The following is a 19604-nucleotide window of genomic DNA, read 5'->3' as shown; positions in this document are numbered from 1 at the left end:
TCAGAAAATGATTTAAAAGTTGCACTAATTTAATGAAACAATGAGTATTGGGGTAGAGATAGTCTTTTTGGTGTGTGTAGTACCTAGCCCAATGGGATTCTAGTCCCTGATTGGGGCACACAGGTGCTATTGTAATACAAATAGCTATAATTAATATAAAAAAGCAACTGGGGTCTGGAATAATGTTTTCTCCATTTAGAAATTATGGGAATTGCTGAGATTATTTTAGTAGGACTACTCACATGCCTAAAGTTAAACATGTCTGTAATTGTTTGAAGGATCAATGCCATAGTTAATGAACACTCGCAAAAGTGAAAAGTAACCATTTCACAAAACTGTACCTATTAGAAATAAAGCAACAGCTAAACAGTTTTCCTTTTCATATACTAAGCAATCAATAGTTGATGGACAAGATTTATTATTTTTTTAACAAAAGGTCATCATTGTGTAGGGCAGGCTTTGATTCGCTGTTATGTAGTACAATTCCATAGTATGTTAATAATATCACTTTTTCTTCCATTTTTTGTTTCTGTTATGCTGAATAATTATTCTGAGCTTACCAAAATTTAAGGCTAAATTATGCCTGACCTTGCATGAGTGTGTTAGAGAGGAGGTCTCACTGGAGAATTGTGTCCAGTTCTGGGCGCCACATTTCAGGAAAGATGTGGACAAATTGAAGGAAGTCCAGAGAACAGTAACAAAAATTATTAAAGGTCTAGAAAACATGACCTATGAGGATAGATTGAATAAATTGGATTTGTTTAGTTTGGAGAAGAGAAGACTGAGAGGGGACATGATAACAGTTTTCAAGTACATAAAAGTCTGTTACAAGGAGGAGGGAGAAAAATTGTGCTTCTTAACCTCTAAGTATAGGACAAGAAACAATGGGCTTAAATTGCAGCAAGCGAGGTTTAGGTGGACATTAGGAAAAACTTGCTAATTGTCAGGGTAGTTAAGCACTGGAATAAATTGCCCAGGGAGGTTGTGGAATCTCTGTCACTTGAGATTTTTAAGAGTAGGTTGGACAAGCACGTGTGAAAGATGGTCTAGATAATACTTAGTCCTGCCATGAGTGCAGGGGACTGAACAAGAAAACGTCTTGAGGTCCCTTCCAGTCCTATAATTCTATGATCTTCACTCAACAGCAGACTTGTAGCTCCCTGGGGAGAGAGGAGAGGGCAATGAGTGCTGCTGCTTCACACCCAAGCTCTCCTGAGCCTGGGACTGGCCTGTTTCCTTCCTGAATTCTCCTGAAGCACCTTCAGAGGAGGGAGTCTGTCCACTCACAACCTTCTGAGGACTCCTCATAATCACCCAACCCACAGGTTGGCAAATTGTGACTTAGAGTGATGATATCCTAGGCCTGTATTGGCGAACATGATATTACAAAAGAGCCTTGGTACTTCTTACTTGGCCCATACCTTTATTGTGGCCCTGCTGCTGCTCTGAAATGCAGGGGAAGACAAAGCCTTCATGCCTCACAATGCAAAAACTGAAAGGAAGGGCAGTATGTAGGCAAGGAGGTGAGGGCTATGAAAAGCATGCATGTGTGTGTAACATCCATTTGTGTATTTTGAAGCAATGTGCAAAGATCCGTGGGCCCTTCGAAGCAATCAAAAGTTGCAGTCTTTTCTACGCTTTTATGGATCATCACTGGAAGGCAACATTTCAAAAACAATTGTAACCCAATTGGATACTCCAAAGAAGGCTTATTGGGACATGAAGAACAGCAAAAAAATTCATGTAAGATCTGTGAAGTATCTCCATAAGATCAGAATGATTGTTTTATGCATATATTGCACAGTAGTAATTTTTTTTTATTTTGCTTTAAACCATGTAGTACAGGAATTTCTATCATTCTTTTTCTGCCATTGTAAGGGTTCTGATTTGGGATTTCCATTTTTTTCAGTAATTAGAGCATCTAGATTTTCTCTCATTTCTTACTGAAGGAGTTCCCTCCTGCTTCATTTCTCCATTCACCCTTCCATTTTATTAATGGCACAATCTTGGTCCCACTGCAACCAGTACGAGCTTTGCTGTTGATTTCCCAATCCTGCATTGAGCTGTGTCTGGGTAGATCCCCTCTCCTTGTGTAAAGATCACTGCAGGATAAGGGACTAAGGCAATAATTGGTAAGGGAAGACCATTTTTTGTTTTATTGAAGAGATTATTTTACACTGTCATCAGGGCCGTCTCTAGGCACCAGCGTTCCAAGCTGCTTGGGGCAGCACTTTTCAAGGGGCGGCATTCCGGCCTTTTGGGGTGGCACTTCGGCGGTGGCACTCCGTTTTCTTTTTTTTTCTTCTTTTGCTTCGGTGGCAGCACTCAGCACACCAGCTTTTTTTTTGTATTTTTTTTATTTTTTTTGCTTGGGGTGGCAAAAAACCTGGAGCCAGCCCTGACTGTCAAATTGCTGCTCTCTGCAAAGACTACGTAGGTTTATAACTGTAAGTAGACAGATCCATTGGTGACCTCAGAATCAAATCAGATTAATGTTTATCTCACAAGAAGTGCTCGCAATAGGGAACATTAATATTTTTTGTACAAGAAATCACACAACCAGGACAAGAAGTGATGGCTATATTGATATAAAAAATGTGAATGTAGTAGATAGTGGACACTGGGGAGGAGGTGGGTTGAACAGCTAAGGGATATGAGTGGGCTACTGGAATTGTATTAGTATGTTGTAGATTTTACTCTAAACATTGTAAAGCTCCTAGATCTCTGGATAGGGTTGCCAGCTGTCCGGTTTTCCAATGGAACACCCCAGCACTGCTGACCGGGCCGTTAAAAGTCTGGTTGGCTGCCCTCAGAAGGACAGGTAGGGTGCCTGCCTGGCTCCTGGGAAGAGGCTGGCATCTCCCTCTGGCTCCAAGGCGTAGGGATGTCCACAGGGGCTCTGCATGTTGCCCCTGCCCTGAGTGCCAGCTCCACAGCTCCCATTGGCCAGGAACCGTGTCCAGTGGGAGCTGTGGGGGTGGCACCTCAAGGCAGGGGCAGAGCACAGAGGAGTCCTGTGGACATCCCTACGCCCTACGCCTAGGAGCCAGCAGGAGATGCCAGCCTTTTCCCAGGAGCCAGGCAGGCACCCTGCCTGTCCTTCTGCGGGCAGCCAACCAGACTTTTAACGGCCTAGGAGCAGGACATGCTGGCCGCTTCCGGGAACCATCTGAGGTAAGTGCTGCCTGGGTAGAGCCCACACCTCTCATCCCCTCTCACACCCCTACCCAGTTGTGGATTAACATATTTGGCACCTATAGGCCCTCAAAAAATTGCCACTCCCCCCCCACTCACCTCCGCTCCCCCACGGCAAGCCTGGGAGGGAAGGGGAAGAAGGGGAGTTGTGGCACGCTCGGGGGATGGCGGAGGTGGAGTGATGGTGAGCTGGGGCAGGGAGCAGTTCCCTGCTCCCTCCCCTGCCGGAGAGTTACTCCCCGCACCCACTGGCCCCAGGTCACCTCCACTATCCCCCGAGCATGCCGCTACTTGCTTCTCCCTCCCAGCACTTTTGTGTGGCAAGCCTGGGAGGGAGTGGGGAGAAGGAGAGTTGCGGCGCACTCAGGAGATGGCAGCGGTGGAGCGGAGGTGATCTGGGGCGGGGAGCAGTTCCCGGCCCCCCGGGTTACTCCTCATGCCCGCGGGCCCCAGTTCACCTCTGCTCCGTCTCCCTCCAAGCGTGCCGCTAATTGCTTCTCCCTCCCTCCCAACACTTTCGCGTGGCAAGCCTAGGAGGGAAGTGGAAGGAGGGAAGCGCGGCAAACCTGGGAGAGGAGGCAGGCTGGGGATTTGGGGAAGGGGTGGAGTTGGGGAGGGGGCATGAGCAAATTTGCCGTCCCTGCAAATTTGCTGCCCTAGGCCTAGGCTTTTTTGGCCTAGGGTGATAATACGCCGCTGCCCCTATCCCTGCCCCAAACCCCTCAACTCCAGCCCCACTCCAGAGCCTGCAACCCCACCTGGAGCTCTCACCCCCTCTTGCAGCCTCTGCCCCAGCCTGGTGAAAATGAGCGAGTGAGTGAGTGTGGGGGAGAATAAGTGATGGAGGGAGGGGGGATGGAGTGAGCAGGGATGGGGCCTCAGAGAAGGGGCAGGACCTAGGGGCAGGGCAAGGGTGTTGCAAATAGAAAGTTGGCAACCCTAGCTCTGGATAGATGCTGGCAAAAAATGTGAATGAATAAATAAATGAATGAGATACTATTGCTTTTAAAAATATTTAGTAGCAGAGTTGGAAAGAGTGGCAGGCACAGGGGTGGGGATGGTGTCATATGGCGAGGTGTTAGAGTGCTCTTCTGTACACATTTATTTAGTGGTCAGTAGGCCTGTGAGGCATACCTACCTACAATGAAGAACTTGTGCAGCCTGCAGATAGAATTCAACATTTTCAGCATTGAACAAAGACTGGTCTTTTCTTTCCAGACAATCAAATATTTACTAAGATGTAGCTGCACTGACTTCAGTGGAACTAAGCCCATTTATACCAACTGAGAATCTGGCCCCCAGTCTTTAAATAATAACTTCAGGTGAAATTCTGGCTCCACAAAGCCAAGAGAGAAACTCCCATTGCCTTCACTGGGGCCAAGATTACCCACAGGACCTAGTTTTGTAATCTCTGCAGTAACAAAAAGTGCACTAAGACCATGGGCGGCTCTAGGCATTTTGCCGCCCCAAGCACGGCAGGCAGGCTGCCTTCGGCGGCTTGCCTGCGGAGGGTCTGCTGGTCCCGCGGCTTCGGCGGACCTCCCGCTGGGGGACCAGCGGACCCTCTGCAGGGACGCCTGCGGGAGGTCCGCCGAAGCCGCAGGACCAGCGGACCCTCCGCAGGCAAGCCGCTGAAGGCAGCCTGCCTGCCGCCCTCGTGGCGCCGGCAGAGCGCCCCCTGCGGCTTGCTGCCCCAAGCACGCGCTTGGTGTGCTGAGGCCTGGAGCCGTCCCTGACTAAGACCCAAATTGTGATGAGTGCAGGTAAATTTATATCTAAAAATGAATGACATAGTTTGAAATCAAATACAGTTCAGAGACAGCAAAGTAAAAATGTTGACTACTTTTCTTTGCCCTGCCTTGCTACTTTGGAGCCTGAAACTGCAATCTTTGCATTGAGTAGTACTTTACACACAAGAGTAATCCTGTTGTCTACAGCTGGAAGATGGCAATAGTGGTGCGATTTTATTGCCTTGCACAGTTTTCTACACCTGTGAAAAATGGGTGTAATATATTACTATTCTGATCTGTTAGCATTACATTCTCTTTCCTTCAATGGAAACACTCTTAGATTGCAAATTTTTTAAGGCAGGGGTCATCTTATATATATATATATATATACACACACACACTGGCTAGAAAAATATGGTTCCAAACCCAGGATTAGGGCCTCTAGATGCTATTGCAATACAAATAAATAAGTACATAAATTACAAAACAGCTGTGAATCAAGCAGTGTGTTTGGTGTTCAAGGCAACTGAAACACTAGTATTTATCCATGTATATTAACTGTTAAAATAACTTTAAAAATCATAATTGTGACATAATGTGAAGAAAATACCCATCAGATAAAGTTATTGACAATATCACAAGATATATTGAGTAACCAGAATAAAAAGTCATGGAATTCCATTAGTCCACTGACTACTGATTTATTTTGAAGATGTTTTATATAAAAGCCAATTTATAGGTGAATAATGAGCAATAACTATTTTTAAGCAGAGTTACTTAGTGGTGCTCACACATCAATCTTTGTTACATTAGATTACTTGTAAGACATTAGCATTTGTTCTTTAAAATTTCACAAAAGTGTAAAGTTTTATGTATGTAGTATATTTACTTTATTGGCAGAAGACTAAAGCAGAAATAATTATTGAGGAAAACCAAAAGAGAATGAAAGCTGAAGAAGAAAGAAAAGAACAGAAACAATGGGATGCTCTTTCCATTGAAAAACTAATATGTGAGAATTTTAACTCGGGAATAAGAAAACTAGAGGATTTTCTCAAGAAGTGTCAAAGTAATTCTGTGAAATATACTGCAGAAATGGCAGGACTGAATACTTGCTTTGAAGTGTGGATAGAACAATGCAAAGACCAAGGTATGTGAAAGTATACTTGGGTCTTTTTTGGAGGGGTTGGCAGTCATCATTTAGCTGTAGCAAGACTGCAGAAGAAAATCCTAATAAACTTTATCTGTTGTAGTGCTATTGGGTTTTTATTTTAAGAGCACATGGCTAGCTGGTATAAGTGTTCAGGGGAGGGAAGTGCAAAGGATCCTGCCTGTCACCCACATGCCTCCAGCACAAGAAATATGTGCAACTGGAGTATCCAGGGAGTATGTACCTGCCATTGGTATCTTAACTCATCATTTTGGTTTCTTTTGTGTACTGTAATAGTTTTCCATAATCAGGGTATTCCAGATTTTCTTAAATCAGTTTTGTAACACAGGGCAAAGGGTCACTAATTGGCTGCTGCTTCCAGTCGGATAATGACACAAAGGAATGGTATCAGTTTTGAGGTTTTGTGTACCATGTCAGGTCTGTGGAATTCTATCCAAAGTAAAGAATCAGGGGGTAGCCGTGTTAGTCTGTATCCACAAAAACAACAAGGAGTCCGGTGGCACCTTAAAGACTAACAGATTTATTTGGGAATAAGCTTTCGTGGGATGCAGCTGAAGAAGTGAGGTTTTTTACCCATGAAAGCTTATGCCCAAATAAATCTGTTAGTCTTTAAGGTGCCACTGGACTCCTGGTTGTTTTTATGTGAAGTAGAGCAAGGCTGACTTTCACAGTAATCTGTATATCTGGGGTCTGTGTTATAAAGTGGAATATTTCATGGCATATACATTGGAATATCTTATGCCAGAGTCTGAGAATCAAAGGGAAAATCAGCCACAAAGTCTTTGGTTTTGCCATTAGTTTTCCGTTTTAAGGTAATTCATAGAAAAAGAGACATTTTGGCACTCTCTCTCTCTGGCAAAGTAAATTTATATTATAATAAAGAACCTATCAGTCCTAATTATTGATGAATTACACAAATAAAAAAACTAATCATATACAACTACAGTACATGCAAATTACACAGTCCAACTAAGAAATCCTTTAAATTCCTGAAGAAAGAACACAGGTCAAACTGCAAAACAAATATGAACACAACTTCCACATTCACTTCTAAATATGTTTTGCAATATAAAATAATTCTGACAAGTACAGTAGGTCCTTACACTAACTTTTATACAAGCATGTATATTGTTTTTCACTGTCATCAACAGAGTTTGATCCTACACATCCTCACCTCTTCCATTTCAGGTATAGATGCAATTGGTGAGAATTAGCATAAAGTTATCCTCTCTATTGCCCAGCCCATATAGGGAGCCGCACAACACATATCTTACCAGTTTTGTAAGACCACACAGAATACTGAACATCTAGATTTTTGGTTTCTCTCCTTGGTTCTGGGAGCAGATTGTGATGTAGTAATTACAGGCAACAAAGCTACATGTAACACCACTCCTGTGTAGGTCATCTGTGGGGACTGATACTGGGACCTCAGTAAAAAGCAGGAGCAACTATAATTTGACCTAAAGAACCATGTCGCTTAGCACAGAGGTTCTCAAACTGGGAGTGGGGACCCCTCAGGGGTCACGAGGTTATTACATGGGGGGTTGCAAGCTGTCAGCCTCCCCCCAAACCTGCTTTGCCTCCAGAATTTATAATGCTGGTAAATATATAAAAATATGTTAATTTATAAGGGGGGTGTGTGTCACATTCAGAGGCTTACTATCTGAAAGGGGTCACCATACTAAAGCTTGAGAACCACTGTCTTAGCACCCTATAGCCGAGAAGTAAATTTAAATACACCTCTACCTTGATATAATGCGACCCGGTATAACACGAATTCGAATATAACGTGGTAAAGCAGCGCTCTTTGGGGGGGGGGGACTGCGCACTCCGGCGGATCAAAGCAAGTTTGATATAATGCAGTTTCACCTATAACACGGTAAGATTTTTTTGGCTCCTGAGGACAGCGTTATATCAGGGTAGAGGTGTATGTAGGCAGCTCCTAAAGCAGGGTTAGGCAACCTATGGCACGGGTGCCGAAGGCAGCACGTAAGCTGATTTTCAGTGGCACTCACACTGCCCGGGTCCTGGCCACCAATCTGGGGGGCTCTGCATTTTAATTTAATTTTAAATGAAGCTTCTTAAACATTTTGAAACCTTATTTACTTTACATACAACAATCATTTAGTTATATATTATAGACTTATAGAAAGAGACCTTCTAAAAAGGTTAAAATGTATTATTGGCACGCGAAACCTTAAATTAGAGTGAATAAATGAAGACTCGGTACACCACTTCTGAAAGGTTGCTGACCCCTGTGCTAAAGGCTAACAGAGAGCACACTGCATTAATAAGGGGGGAGAGTTTAGACAAACACCTAATTTGGCATATCACTTTTAAAAGACTATGTGGCAAAGTAGAAGAGCTTTGTCTCCCTTTATATAGTAGTGATCTGGGTCACTTGTAGTGGTGATATAGTAGTTACCTGGATTCTAATTCCAGCTCTCTCTGAAATGTCCTTGTGCAATCTCTGTTACATGCATGAATGATAATAACCACCCAGCGTACAAAGCCTTGGTTCATAGTAAGGATTGCAAAGGTACAGAAATATTTTCAGTGTAATAGCTGGGACTAGAACTCATGGTGTCTGGCTGTGTAGTTTAGCATATCATTTACTACACTAATCAAACACTCTCATCTTGCTTCCTAAAAATGGTGTGATGGCTGGAACTTTTCAAGGCATTGTGAAGCTACATGCAGTCAGGACCCAAACAATGATTTTCATGATCAGTTTGTGAGAGCTGGAAACACTGGTGTAGTAAGTGACAGGAGAAAAGTAAGAATGCCAAAATTTTGAGAGGATCATCATGGAAAACACCCGTGTTTATGGTAACATCGAACCAAAGTGTCAGAACCCTGTTCTCCACTCTCCAGCTCCCATTCTCCCATCCCATGGTGTGGATGCTAAGGTCCAAATACACTGCAATATCATATCCCCCTGTCATTTAATGCAAGAACTGGACACCAGAAGAATATATTTTTAAAGCAATACACATGTTCTAAAATGGCAATGAGGTGTAAACAGAAAAGAATTTTAAAAAAAAGTCCAAACCACCATCTACATGCACTGGCCATGAAAGGAGGCTGATGTGTAAAGCATCCGAGCATATTTATTATTTTGTGCATTTTGATTTATACATAACATTTAAATGCACCTATCCAGAGCTCTAGACAAGCCAAGTAATACAAACAGAAATAAATGTAGTTTCCTCCCCAAGTCGATCCCTTGAAAAAAGAAAACACTCTAGCCATAGATCCCAGCTCTCAATGCCCAAATCTCAGCCAGCAGTTCACATATATTTGCATAAAAATGTGGGAAGAGGTGGGTCTTGCAACATGTCCTGAAGGTCCATAGAGCTGAACTATTTTGGATGTGTCCCTCATCACACAGCCTGGGATTAAAATAAATCATAAACTGTCTGCAACAGTAACCCTTGGTAGGACTGCTTCTTGGCTAGTCATTTTCATCCCGTTGCATCCCAGAAAATCTCTACAATGAGGCTTTATGTTGATGGCTTTTATTGGGAGCTTGCTGATGCAGGGCTTTCCAAGCTGACATCAAAATCAAAGTAATTGCACATGGTCCCAGAGGATACAACTACACTGCAATAAAAGAGCTGCAGCACACCCGGGGCTGGCCTGGGTCAGCTGACTTGGGCTTGCGGGTCTCAGGCTGCGGGGCTAAAAATTGTAGTGTTGATGTTTGGGCTCAAGCTGGAGCCCGAGATCTGAGACTTTCCCTCTTTGCACAGAGCCTGTGCAGCTGGGAGGAACATTTGGCTCTTGTGTGGAGGGTTCTACCACTTCTCAAATGACCAAAAAATATTTTTAAAATTAAAAATACTTAATGAGATTATAAATATAGCTGAATATTTTATTTTTCAAGGAAAGAGAGTGAAAGATATAAATGCAGCTGTTGAAGTAATGAGAAGAATTCATTCCTTGCTGGAAAAATATAAAGATTTAATGGAGAAGACAGATTATCAAAAAATTGTCAGATGTCTTAGATACTTTGGATTTGACAATTTAGCATGTACTTTAGAATCTTCCCAGGTAATGTCTGTATAACAACTGTACTATTCTATATGCATATAATTTAATCTCTGCTATAGTTTTTTTCATATGATTTGTATTTTTTTTTCAAAATATCTACAACTGCATACAAAAAAGCTATGTTAAAAGAAAATTATTTAGATTGCAAAGTCAAGCACTTGAAATGTAGGAGATACCAGATATATGATTGTCCATGCAATTTTATTTCGGCCCCCGTTGTATGTACATCTTGTGGAACTAAGTAAGGCAGAGGCCCCGTGGGAAAAAAACATATGTGATCATGTAGAGGCTGCACTGTGAACAATAGGGCCAAATTAAGATTGCACAAGCAACTGTAAATCTGTCATTTCCTAACTTTCAAATGCTATTTTGCCACCTGCATAATGTTGTTTTAACACAGTTTGATTTTTTAAATATTATTTCCTAAGTGTGTTTTTAAAGAAAAAGGTAAGAACAAATTAAATTATGTGCAACTGGAACAAGCACACCATTGTGCATCATCAGTTCACACTCTGAACTTTCAGCTTTGCAGCATACTTCTACCACCTAACCTACAGGAAAACATTAGCTGGCAGTTGGAGTCAGGGGCTAGGACTAGGGGGCTTATAGGTGAGACAGTTCAGTTTGGTGTTTCCTCTCCCCCTACATTTCCTACCAGGTGGTATGTAGGCAGGCTACATGCTAGGTCTCGAAGGAGCAGTGCAGCCTGGCTCTCTTCATCTCCAACAGCTGCTCCAGCAGCACTCAGATGCTTTAGTGGCTACCCCACCTTAGAATGTTCATGGTTAGTTATTATTCTGGCAGGCCGACAAAAATTTCCTGAACAACAAAAATGAGAAAAGGGAAATGGTGATTTTTAACACATTATATCTCAGTAAAAGATGAATGAAACTTAATGGGCAAGAAAAGGCACTTTTTCTCTTTGATAGCTCACCCTATAATATATGTAATAATATCAAAGCCTACCGCAAACAATGCATGTGTTAGAGATTCTCAAAGAAACCGTCACAAGAATCTTTTATAAAGGGAAGTGTTAGGCCACCTAAATATAGGACTTGCTACGGGCTCCCTCTGTAATAAAACTAAAGGCTAGAAAAGGAGGAGTAAGAAGGGGAGGAACATTTGATAAGAAACAAGTTAAACCTTTAAAACAAAATTTAGAAACTATTATAATTTAAATTATTTAACCTTGGTTCCATGTTATAATATCTGGAACATCACTGCTACATCTAGACTGTTATCCCATGTATTGTCTGAGTAATGACCTGCTCCTGTGTGGTGCTGGGTGCCTCTTGCATTCAGCACTATTTTTACCACCTCCTGAACTCTTCATTACCATCAACACCAAACGAGTTTCGAGGCTTCTTAATGCTATTGTTTAAGGTCCTGATCCTGCCATCACCTGCAGATTTCTTAACTTCTTGCTATTGTGAGACCATAATAATTTGATGCTTAATTGGAACAAGAAAACTTAACATATTTTAAATAAATCATTTTCTTGATTGTAGGAAATAAATAGCTAGATATAATATTGCTACTTCACCGAGAAGTGAAAACAAAATTAATTATGATAATATAAACAAACAAGCTGCATCAAAAATTCTAAATATTTACAGATTCCAGAAGATGACAGAAAAGAGACGAAGGCAAAGATTTCTAAATATGCTGTTGGCATGGGAGCAGCTCGGTTTCAGCTACAGTACATGGGTCATTGCCTGTTACGAGAAGAGAGAACAGATCGAGACCCCAGGATCCAGCATTTTATTCCTGATACATGGCAGGTAATACCATATACTGTGAAATTTGACCTACTGTTTTCATAGGTAATTGTTGTTAGAAGAGCCAATATTAAAATATAACAGAAAATTCTACAGCTGTTCACAGCCTCTTTGAAAAGCTAATTTGGGGAACTTAATTTTCAGGAACCTCCATTTTCACGTACAGTGGGTGGGAGGGTTGTGCTAGGAGAATAGCTTATATAAATATACAGATCTTCTAAAAATATAAACTTTCATATTTGAAATAGTTTTCTTCTTGATTAGCTTTCAAGTAACTTTTTAAAATCCAGATTTAGATTTCAGAATAAGCTGTCTGATCTCCAGTCCAGTTCTAGAAAAGGAAAGTTTATTGTAATTACCTCGTCTGTTTGTAGATTGGTAGAGGAGAAAGTGGAGATGATGAAATTTATCCATAAATCTGAGTTTATTTTTGATTTGCTGATGAATGAATGTTGTATTGTTTGTTTGCTTGCTTTTTTTGTGACAGGGTTTTACCTATTATTTATGTGTATCGGGATTTTACACTGAATTTTCCATAAACTGGTGACACAGGGTCTTAAAAAAAATTGACCCAGATAAGATCTCATCAGGTTCCTTGAAAGTGGTTTTATGTGTCTGGATGTTTTATGTTTGGGGGGGGGGGGGTTATAGACTAACAGTCCCTATGCTATGGAAAATAAATAATACTTTTAAAATTGCTGGTTTAAGCAAGATTTTTTTTCCAAGTTGATGCTCATTAATGATGACCTAATTCAAACTTAACTGGACTGAGTTGGAGGGCTCCAAAGTCAGCCTTGCATCTGATTTTCCAAACGCTTTGAAGAGAGGTGCCATAAGGCAGAGCGAGCAAACTTAATACCCCATAAGAATCAATAGTAAGGCCAAGAAGCCTCTCCTTTTGGGACCACAAGCCTCCTGAGGCAAGACTGACATTCCAGAATCTCACCATCTGGAGGGGAAGTCACAACAGCAACGAGCATGCTACTCCAACTTTTCACTAGTCTCTCCATGCACCAAAGAAGGTCCACTACTAAGAAGCACTGAGCCAGCAAGACATGACCAAATGCTCCTTGCCTGTAGTTCTAAGTCCTACTCTGTTATCTCTCCACAAGACTCTTTGGGTATGGAGCAGGTGGAGTTTGTTCAGGAGGAGAAGGCCCCTATTGGGATGAGACAGAGGTCTATGTGGAAGTGTGGCCATAAGGAAGAAGGCACTGGAGTGAAATGTTTTTTCTATAGCAGGGCAGCATAGAATTATGCAGTGGTAAAGAAAAAAGATGATTGTGTGCTGGTGAACTGAAATGGGTTTAATTGCATCATAACTGTACAAAAAAGATATTGTTTTGACATACAATCCATGTCACTTTTTATCTGCAGCGAGACCTTCTTGACATTGTAGATAATAATGAATCTGCAGTGATTGTAGCCCCTACCTCATCAGGGAAAACATATGCCTCCTACTACTGCATGGAGAAAATCCTGAAAGAAAGTAACGAGGGGGTGGTTGTGTATGTTGCTCCAACAAAGGTATGGCTTAAATGCGTACAAGGCATAGTTTAATGAAAAGTGATTTTACAGCAAAATAAAACATATTTCAGTCAAATCCTCAAAACCTCAAGTACATTGACTTTGCTGAAGTTAGTGATTTACACCTCCTGAGGATCTGGCCCAAGTGAGTTAAAACCTTAAGCTTCTATTCAATGTTGAAATCAGTGAACTCTTTGCCTACACAAGGACAGCAGAATTTAGCTTATTTGATATTGTCTTGTTTTCTTACACCTGACACGATTTTTAGTATGATGTTTGCAGTTTCATTGCACATGCTGTGTCTGCGTCTATTATAAAACTTGGTAATAAATATTCATTGTAATTTGCATTCAGGATTGACTTTAATGTATTTACACTGATATAAAGTTGGAGTAATATAATGGTGAAATAGCCTATTTGTTTATAGTTTTTATTTTCTTAGCTGTCTAAATTGTATTGACGTGTTACTGATGTGTTGCTTTTCTTTAATAATCAGGCTCTTGTTAACCAAGTGTGGGCAACTGTTTATAATCGATTTAACAAAACACTGCCCGATGGCATGGTAGTATGTGGTGTTTTCACAAGAGATTACCGCCATGATGCTCTGAACTGTCAGGTATACTCTGTTATTTCAGATTTGTTATTATATGATACATTTCTTTATTTAAATAGCAAAGTTTGAATTTCTGGTAGACTGCACCTCAGAAAGTTCATCATGGTACTATTTTTTAAACTATGACCTTCCAAAGACATCAGAATATAACAGAAGAAAATTCTAATATTGTAGAAATCTTCACAAACAGACCTTTCCTGATGTTTGAATCTCACTTCATTTTACATGAAGTTCCAATAGAGATGATAGATCTTGTGTGTACAACAAACTGGTTTGCTTACTTGCCAGTTTTCTAGATCAGTGGGTAATAATATACACTGAAGTTAACGATCTTGAAAACCATCCCGCCCTTTTTTTTAACAAGTATGTTCTCAATTTCATCTCTCTCTCAAGGAGTAAAGCAGATAAGCAGCTTAATTTAGTACTGCTATTTCTGCAGCTGCTCCTACCAACTGGAGTCTCTAATGGGTTCCTCTCTGCAGTTTTTTCCCAAGGGGAAGGGAAGGCGGCACCTGGGCTCTAATTTCCCAAAATGGGTGTGTGTGTCTCGCCTGCACAGTTCTGGATCTAGGAGGGTGCTGGGGGAAGAGGTGGCACCAGCTGGGCCCCATTTTACCTCCTCTCTGCACTACAGCCAACCCTGCTTTGGCTGTCTATGGATCTCCTTGTAACAGCTTCAGTCTCTGGGATCTTGAACTATTTTCTAAACTAAATCTACATCTTGCATTTAAAATATAAGTGCATTAAGTGTCATCACCAGGTTAGCTTACTTTCTAAACTTAGTAATTCATTCCTGGCACAAAAGAGTAATTGAATTTTGGTTCTTATTAGAGAAGATTAATATAGTGTTCAAGAATAGCGATTTGTACTGTGGGACTGTGTACTCTGCAGTCTGGAGCTTTTTGGCCCCTAAGTGTTAAGTTACCCCTGCAGCAGGATGAGTATTCTCTTTTTTGGTGAGAAATCTATTAGAAGAAGAACTTAAGAAGAAAGTGAATAGGGTTTATAATGGTTTGGCTAGTTCGGCTAATATTTAGATTATCTGAAATTTTGGATGCTTATCTTGGACATATCCAGATTCTCGACCTTTGAGGAATCAGCCACCTCTAGCTGTTATTCATTGAAAATAAAAAATGTTTATTTACATTATAAAAACTATGTCTTATAATAATGTCATTTGTCAGCAGGTTTCAAACTAATGGGCTGCAAACATTTTTTCAGGTACTAGTGACAGTGCCTCAATGCTTAGAAATCCTGCTGCTGTCACCTCACCGCCAGCAATGGGCCAAAAGGATCAGATATGTTATATTTGATGAGGTAGATTTCTACTGTCCTTCTTTGCTTCTGTTGGAATTATTAAAGGGCATTTAATTAAAATGTCAGGAGCTAAGTGAGTTTGGCATGTTTATATGCACATATTCTATTTAAAAAAAAACAAAAAAAACCAAGTGCCACTTCCTCTTCCAATGGCACTTAGTTAGCTGTCTGTGTACCTTTTTCTTTTGGTACTATCACCCTTACTCATTTTTTTAAAGTCTCCTGTTCATGGCAATTCTCAGCTGGTCTGAAGCACCAGAATTTGTTTCTCTCCATGTCTAAAGCAAATGCCATTTGTGATTCAGTTATGAGGGATGTTTTTAAGTGCAATATTGAGCTATCTTCTTTCACATGGACTAGAGTTCTCATAGGGGAATCAGGAGCACGCTGTGTCATGCTATCTGGATTGGCTCACAACTGTGAGTGCCTACTTCAGGGCAGACTGTCAGAAAACAAGGGCAGACATCCCAAAACTGGTGGTATGTTCTATAATCAGATTTCACCAAACCAGTAATAAATGTGAATTACTGGATCACTATACCAGTCTTACCATGGAGTCACAGACAGTCCCCCTTAGACTCTCCAGTCTATCTTGCTAGCCAGACAAACTGGGCTTTGTGATAATGGTCACTTTAACCACAAATCACACTGTATCAGGTTTCTCCCAGTCCCAGTAGACCAGCCACTTACCCCAAATCAATTGGTACTCCAGGTCTGACACCAAAGACAATTCTGGCAGCCAATTCCATAGCAAACTAACTATAGGTTTATTAGCTAAGAAAAGGAAATGAGAGGTATTAAGAGCTTAAAGCAGAGAAAATATATTAGCAGGTAAGTCACAGTTTGTCAGTGCAAATTGTAGCAGAGATGCAGTAATCTGCCAGTTTCCCAAAGCCTCTCGGCTACCCCGAGAGGCTACCCAGAATAACTCTGGGGATCTCTGTCTTCTCATTCAGTTATTCTGCCCTGTTAGAATCCAAACAGTCCAGAGTAAAGGATCTTTCTTTGAATCCATATTTATAATATCTTCACACAGAAAGCAAGCTGACAGTGTCTCTACCCACATGGGCTTTTCTTTTGATAAGGATGAGTGTGGAATCCACTTTGAGTCTCTGACCTCAGGTCATTACCACAATGGCCATTTGCTTTGGAATTAGCAAATTCCTTAAGTCCTTCATTAGCATTTCACAAGATTTCTCTGATGAGTTATTTAATCACAGGGTATACACCATGTAAATGTTTGCCATTATATTATAACAGGAACAGATAAGTGAAAACAATACAAGCAACATTACATTAGTTTTCATGAAGTTTAAACATCTGAATACACACATATATATTACTCACTTTGATCTATACTAATACACAAGCAAATTAGCCTATGGCCCAAATCTGACCTGGTTTGCCAGCATCACACCCTGTCTCTAAATAGTAAATATTTATCCCGGAGAACTTTATGGAAGTGCAACTTGCTGCGGTGTGCTGGAAGAGTCTAATTTACTTTGTTAGGACTTGGAAAATTGGTGGGACAGTGGGGAAAATATTGTAAATCTACTGTACAGTATAGGAAGTAAAAAATTGAGGGTTTTTTCTAATGTGAAACATCCATTTTTAAAAGTGAGTATTATGTCCAATAACAGGTCCATTGTCTTGGTGGTGAAATTGGAGCAGAAGTTTGGGAGCACCTTCTAGTTATGATTCGATGTCCATTTTTGGCTCTCTCTGCAACTATTAGTAACCCAAAACATCTTACTGAGTAAATATGATGCTTTATTTTCTTGAAAGTGCAAAATGAGTTGCCTTATTTGATTTGAATTGCTTTACTTTTTTTAATCTCTGTGTATTTTGAAGACACATCTTTAGGGCCTTAACTTGCTATCAAGCAATTTACATGATCTTGGGCTGCATACCCTGCCCCCTCTGCAGTCCCACAGAGTTTTTCACCAGGAGACAATAAGAAGGGAATTCAGCACAGTTCACTGGATATAGTTTCTGGAATAACTTTCCACATTCTGTGGGTTGTGTTTATATAAGGATCAATCCTTGAACCTAATGCATAAACCAAGAGGTCCATCTGGGTCAAGGGAGACAGACAATCCACATCACAGACCGTGTAGAAGCTTGAGAGCTACTCTGTAGCTGCTATTATAACCTTAGCTGCTGCAGGAGCCTTTAGTTAGTGGATCTGTATGTTTGTGGATCTCCAGCTCCTCCTCTTCCCCCACTCATCTGGCCAACACCCCATCTGCCAGGGCATAGGGCGGCCCTACAGAGCTGGGACCCTAGCCTATATTAGGTGTTAAGACCCTAGCTGCAGGCTTCCCACTGCCTGCTACCCAACAGAGTGAAATTGCATCAGTTCTACTACATTCAAGGATTTCCTCATATCTGAGGAATTTAACAGGGAAGAATTTATTCCATAATGACACAATGTCTTTTGTTCTCTTATTCTTGTTATTATTCTACTAAAAGGGATATTTTTCATAGTATTTCCAGAGTATCAGAGAAGTCTGCAGTTTGCTTTTGCTAGTTTGAAGAGTTCACAATGGTTTATTAGAATATCAAAAAAGGAATCGTTTGTGCAGGTATGTTACATTGCACTACTTTTCCAGCAAATGCATTATTTTTTGTTTAGGTGGCTACAGTCAGTAAAGAGGTACTGGCAGCATGTTGAAAGTGTAAGAGAAGAAAGCCTTGGATCTTCTACAACTACCAAGAAAGGAACTAAAAAACAAAAGAATATCAAGACAGTAAATAAATCATATAAAGTTAAATTGGGTATGTATCAAAATGCAACATTAAAAAAAACAGATTAGTCCTTTATATCTGATTTTTAAAAAGCATATGGTGAAAATCAGCAAATGTGAGTGTCTAATAAAATGAGATTTTTCAAAGGCTCTGAGTACCCACAACTACCACTGACTTCAATGATAACTGAAGGTGCTTATCACCTTTGACAATAAGACCATTTGCTTAGATGAGTAAGTTTATGTACTCAAGTTTGAAAATGGTGGCCTTTTGGTTTTAGTTTTAAACTATTATCAGATACTTGCTTTAGATTTAGAAACTTACTATTCTGTTTACAGTGCTTTATGGAGAGAGATACAATGATCTGGAAAAATATGTGTGTTCCCTAGAGGACAATGACTTCAAAATTCATCACTATCACCCATGTGCTGCCCTAACTGTGGACCATGTAAGTTTAATGGTATAGTAAACAAAACAATTTTTGAAATGAACCATAAAATTATTAAGAAAACATACCTTCATGACATCTTGCAAGGAAACCAGTTTCCCTGCCCAGGTTAAAACAAGGCAGGGATGATACAGAAACAGGGATTGAGCGCCTGTAGAAGGAATCATGCTGTGTCATTTTTGCGGCATTCATGTACAAAGACAAATTCTATCCTGTCTTTCTATCTCTCAAGAATGGCTACTGCAACACAAGAACCTAAGGAAGGGCAATGTAGAACAAGATGGGAAACAGTTGCCCACTGAAGAGAAGATGAAGGGGGAACTCCCCCCCCGCCACATACACACACACACCATAAATTCTCTCTGCTTTCCTTTTTCTGGTATTACAGATAGATAAATATGGCTTCCCTTCAGACCTGGCTTTTTCTCCACGAGAAAGTATTTTACTGTATGACTCCATGGTGCAAGTCTGGGAAAACTGGCCAAGAGCTGACGTAAGCACTCATCACTTATATATTTTCACAACTAGTCTGAGCATTTGTTTGTAAGAGGCCATTGCATATTTGCCAGACGACATTGTACATATTTTGTAACAACATCGTTTTTCTGTTACCTGATTTTAAGGAGCTAGATCCTGAGAAGTTTACACATTTTAAAAATAAAATAGTAATCACAAAAGCAGATGCAAGAAAATATGAAGAAGAATTGAAGGAAGAGCTAAAAAATTGGATTGTACATGACAACAGAATGAAGGTAACTACAATGATCAAGTTATGTGACATTCTTCTCAGGTATGACTAGAAAGCTAGATTTAATACAAAGCAATTATAGTTCCCTCAGTTAGAAAGTTTCCCTGTATGTCATTTTTAAAAGCAGATTTTAGTTCAAGTGTTGTAACAAATTATGACTATTTTTGGAACTTTTTAGGTTTTTGATTTCCAAATACCATATTACTTCAGTTTTTCTGAATTTGACAACTTGATCTTAATCTAAGTGTCTGGCAAGTTATGGACTAGACTTTGCAGATA

At 40.5% G+C, this 19604-nt stretch overlaps 1 protein-coding gene across 2 annotated transcripts in view; it reads left to right on the top strand.

Moving 5' to 3' along the window:
- DDX60 (DExD/H-box helicase 60) overlaps positions 1-19604 on the top strand; it is a 73661-nt gene that overhangs the window by 25382 nt on the left and 28675 nt on the right. Inside the window, exons 13-24 of one of the 2 annotated variants that reach the window (XM_039542552.1) lie at positions 1580-1743; positions 5826-6072; positions 9980-10146; positions 11763-11927; positions 13302-13451; positions 13948-14067; positions 15286-15381; positions 17022-17137; positions 18017-18159; positions 18468-18577; positions 18966-19070; positions 19201-19329. In XM_039542552.1, the coding sequence (XP_039398486.1) occupies positions 1580-1743; positions 5826-6072; positions 9980-10146; positions 11763-11927; positions 13302-13451; positions 13948-14067; positions 15286-15381; positions 17022-17137; positions 18017-18159; positions 18468-18577; positions 18966-19070; positions 19201-19329 (1712 nt within the window). The remainder of the gene's footprint in view (positions 1-1579; positions 1744-5825; positions 6073-9979; positions 10147-11762; positions 11928-13301; positions 13452-13947; positions 14068-15285; positions 15382-17021; positions 17138-18016; positions 18160-18467; positions 18578-18965; positions 19071-19200; positions 19330-19604) is intronic. The other variant, XM_039542553.1, reaches the window with a different exon arrangement.

Source organism: Mauremys reevesii, linkage group 5 (assembly GCF_016161935.1).
Source record: "Mauremys reevesii isolate NIE-2019 linkage group 5, ASM1616193v1, whole genome shotgun sequence".
In the NCBI taxonomy this organism is placed as follows: domain Eukaryota; kingdom Metazoa; phylum Chordata; order Testudines; family Geoemydidae; genus Mauremys; species Mauremys reevesii.
The sequence above is the reverse complement of the archived record's forward strand: the minus strand, read 5'-3'. Positions and strand labels throughout refer to the sequence as shown.